Source organism: Fopius arisanus, unplaced genomic scaffold (genome assembly GCF_000806365.1).
Source record: "Fopius arisanus strain USDA-PBARC FA_bdor unplaced genomic scaffold, ASM80636v1 scaffold00057, whole genome shotgun sequence".
Lineage (NCBI taxonomy): Eukaryota > Metazoa > Arthropoda > Insecta > Hymenoptera > Braconidae > Fopius > Fopius arisanus.
In genome coordinates, this window is record NW_011887796.1 from 201,944 (window position 1) to 205,341 (window position 3,398).

Genomic DNA, 3,398 nt, shown 5'->3' on the forward strand with positions numbered 1-3,398 from the left:
AAACGACTCAGTGATATCACGAAAGAGTCTTGAGATCTTCGAGGATGATGTCTATTTGTTTTTATTCAATTACTACTCTTGCTCGGCCCTCAAATAAATTCTGTGGGATCATCAGTCATCAAGTGAGGATGGAAGTCGGTGTGAAGGTCACAATTAACGGAAGAATCAACGTTGATGGAAGTGCAAGATAAAACCCACAAAGTACCGCTTAGGTATGTTAAAGGGCCGTGATTACTGTAAATCAAAGGAATCATCTGCTCCGATATCTATCAAAATCAAGAATCCAATTGAATAATTATGGGAGAAAAATAGCCACCGGAAAATACCATCAGCGTAAAGAAAAAAAAATAAACGGACAAACCTTGGGGTTCATTACACAATGAATCCCTCAGTACGCAGTAATTTTGAAATTCTTGTACAACAAATTGTACTACTTTGACAACAATTGATTTATAGAATATTTTTACAGAGAATCTCCGAAGACGAGTGAAGGCACATCTACGATAATTTTCTCAGAAATATCTCTGAAGTTGAAAGAAAGATTTTGAAAAGTGTGAAATCATCCGAAACGAGAGAATCGTAAAATCTATCGATTGCAGTTCTCACATTCGAGAGCGATACCATGATTATCGCCGATACGCATCAAGTGATCAATTAAATTTTAACGAATGAACTTCATCAGCACTGTGTCATTCACAAATGACGACGATAACGATAGTTTGGCGCCGGTTGAAAATGCAAATTCCAGAGTTTGATACGCGAAATGAACGGATGAAAAACGAACGTACGGAATGAGTGGATATTTTTCAAGGATGATCTAACCATTTAAGATTAATTGTTTTGTTGGATTGAATTAAATTAGTAGCGGTGGATAATTGCAGTGGAGTCGGTACGATATAGAGGAATGGTGACTATTTCGCATACTTATTAAATAATTACTGAGTAATAGATACCATTAGAGTAGATATTTATCTGAACTTTTATTTTTCATTTTCGTATAATTTAGCATTTTTAGCATTGGTTAAAATTCAATTTACCGGATATAAGATGTAATAATCACCGAATCTCAATTGACCGAGAATAAATCTAGAATATCTAGTTCATATCGTCTGTTATCTTAGGATGTATTATCTACAACCTTTGAGAAAGAGTGATGCCCAGTGAAAGACTTGCGTGTAACTGGTATTGGCCCTGGGGCTATTCCCAGGCGTAGGTTCTACCCTGTGATACTTTTATATATTCGATACGTTCTTTCCGGCCTGTAACGGTAATCTACGTTTATTTATCTCAAATATCTGTAGTTATTCACACCTTTCCCTTTGACTGCACTAAAGAATTTGAGCTCTATCAATCAAAATACTGGACCATGAAGTCAATGAGCATTCAGTCGAATGAGAAATGACGGAGTCGAAAGGGGAGTGATTCAAGTGATGAAACTGTTGGTCTAATGGAGATAAATATTGAATTCATTATCGCTGATGTCTTCTTTCTCTCATTCGAATTGATTGAAAAAAGGCTAGCGTGGTCTAGGTTAAATCAGACAGTCTCGCCGTTGAATTAAGAATTTCAGAGGATTTTTTTTAATTTATTGAATTGGTAAAATTATAGTTGCATTTTTTTCAGCTTTTTGTTATTGGAGGCTAGTCATCGTCCATCAAATACCAGAGGTAGACCACCTGTTTGTCCCGGGTGAGGGGAGTTCAACAATCTCCGTAATCGTCTGAATGGCATTTCACAATTAATGATTCGTTAACGGTTTATTTCGAGTAATTGAATAATCGAGGTGCATTCAAACCACAAAAAATATATAAGTCGGAATGTTACCGCGACAAATTGACGTGTATAAACAAAATAACATGCTATTATCTATAAAAGGATTATTCAAAAGCATCAACATTTTTTTTTTTTCAGTCTTGACATGCGGATCAGAATTGTCATTGGCATTGGCATTAAAATTCATCTCGGGATTTACCAAATCCTTCATTGGGTATGTTCTCGTCGAAATCAATGGATCCCCAGAATTTCTTCTCCCCGAGATTCGAATTCTCCTCGATTCGCAGTTTCTGGGGACCAGAAATGTGGAGATACTTGAGGGCTTCCTCGGATGGATTAAGTCGTGGCCATTTCACTCCGATTTTGGGTGATCTAGATTTTCAAGAGCACGATTAACTGCATTATAAAAAATAGTTACTCATGAATAATCAAAAATTTACGGATCCAAAGTACGTATTTTTAAATATCAATTAATTAAAAAATGCACTTTGCATTCGTTCAATTTATAATTCCCACTGAAAATTACTCACCCATTAGTCGCGAAGGACGTCCAAATATCCAATAAAGTGTTCTGAACCTCGAGTGATTTACTTCCAGAGACCCAGGGTTCATGATCACGACGAATTACAGTGAAAACGTCGTCCCCATGAGCCACGCCTGTTAAATTCACAAATAATCGAATAAACAAATTAAATAACCAAATCACTAAATCCCAAAAAATTGATCTAATGATTAATTATTCAATCCTTATTAATGAGATATTATTTAGTTTATGGAATCTTGTGATAGTTACCGAATAATTTGGTGGGAATAATATTTTATTTTTTCAATTGCCGATTTTTTCTAGTTATGAGTATCAGAATGATTGAAAATAAAAAATAATCACCGAAATTATCTTTAGTACGGATGTAGTCATCGCTGAGACTGAATTCGCCCCGATAACTATAGAAATAGAACCAAACTGGGCTGCGATTGGCTTTGGCCATTTCTCTCGCAGCTTTCTCGCCGCCCACAACAAATAATCTATCGCCGATCATATGAATAAGCGGCATTGAATTATCTCTGTTGATCTTCTTTGAATCCAAATAATGCTGTCGCATCGTCTCGGCGACTTTCGCATGCTGTGATTTGGGTAGGGTATAGTTGTAATCAAGTAGATATGGCGCAATCAGATCCCAATTTTTATCTAACTCATCCATATGTTCTGCGTTAGCAACAAATTCAGCTGCTGGATAGAGTCCTTCCTCTGAGGTGACGGTAGTTAGCCACGGGACATCAGCGGCTTCACCGTTCTCGATTATATCGATTGGTGGTCGATGGATGAACGAGTGCGCGGATTTTTCCTCGACAACTGGACCGAATGGCGTGTATGGGTTATATAACCATGGCTGGAAAAAAAATTCTATTCTCATATCTCAATTAAATTCAATTTTTTTTTGAGCATGAAAATCGAGGAGGCATTAACTGAAATTCAAAAATTCGAAATTTTCGAAAAAGTATCAGGGGAGCATGAGGATCGAGGAGGCATTAACTGAAATTCAAAAATTCGAAATTTTCGAAAAAGTATCAGGGGAGCATGAGGATCGAGGAGGCATTCACTGAAATTCAAAAATTCGAAATTTTCG

The 3,398-nt window shown here is 36.6% G+C and overlaps 1 protein-coding gene across 2 annotated transcripts in view; it reads right to left on the minus strand.

Annotated features, from left to right (window-relative positions):
• Positions 1-1,552: 1,552 nt before the first annotated feature.
• The window catches only part of LOC105268394 (venom carboxylesterase-6), a 3,776-nt gene continuing 1,930 nt past the window's right edge, over positions 1,553-3,398 (minus strand). The window contains exons 5-8 of one of the 2 annotated variants that reach the window (XM_011307928.1): positions 2,660-3,161; positions 2,304-2,430; positions 1,973-2,145; positions 1,553-1,720 (exon numbers count right to left, since the gene is read on the minus strand). In XM_011307928.1, coding sequence (XP_011306230.1) covers positions 1,701-1,720; positions 1,973-2,145; positions 2,304-2,430; positions 2,660-3,161 — 822 coding nt within the window. In that variant the 3' untranslated portion in view covers positions 1,553-1,700. Of the gene's footprint in view, positions 2,146-2,303; positions 2,431-2,659; positions 3,162-3,398 lie in introns of both variants that reach the window. The other variant, XM_011307927.1, reaches the window with a different exon arrangement.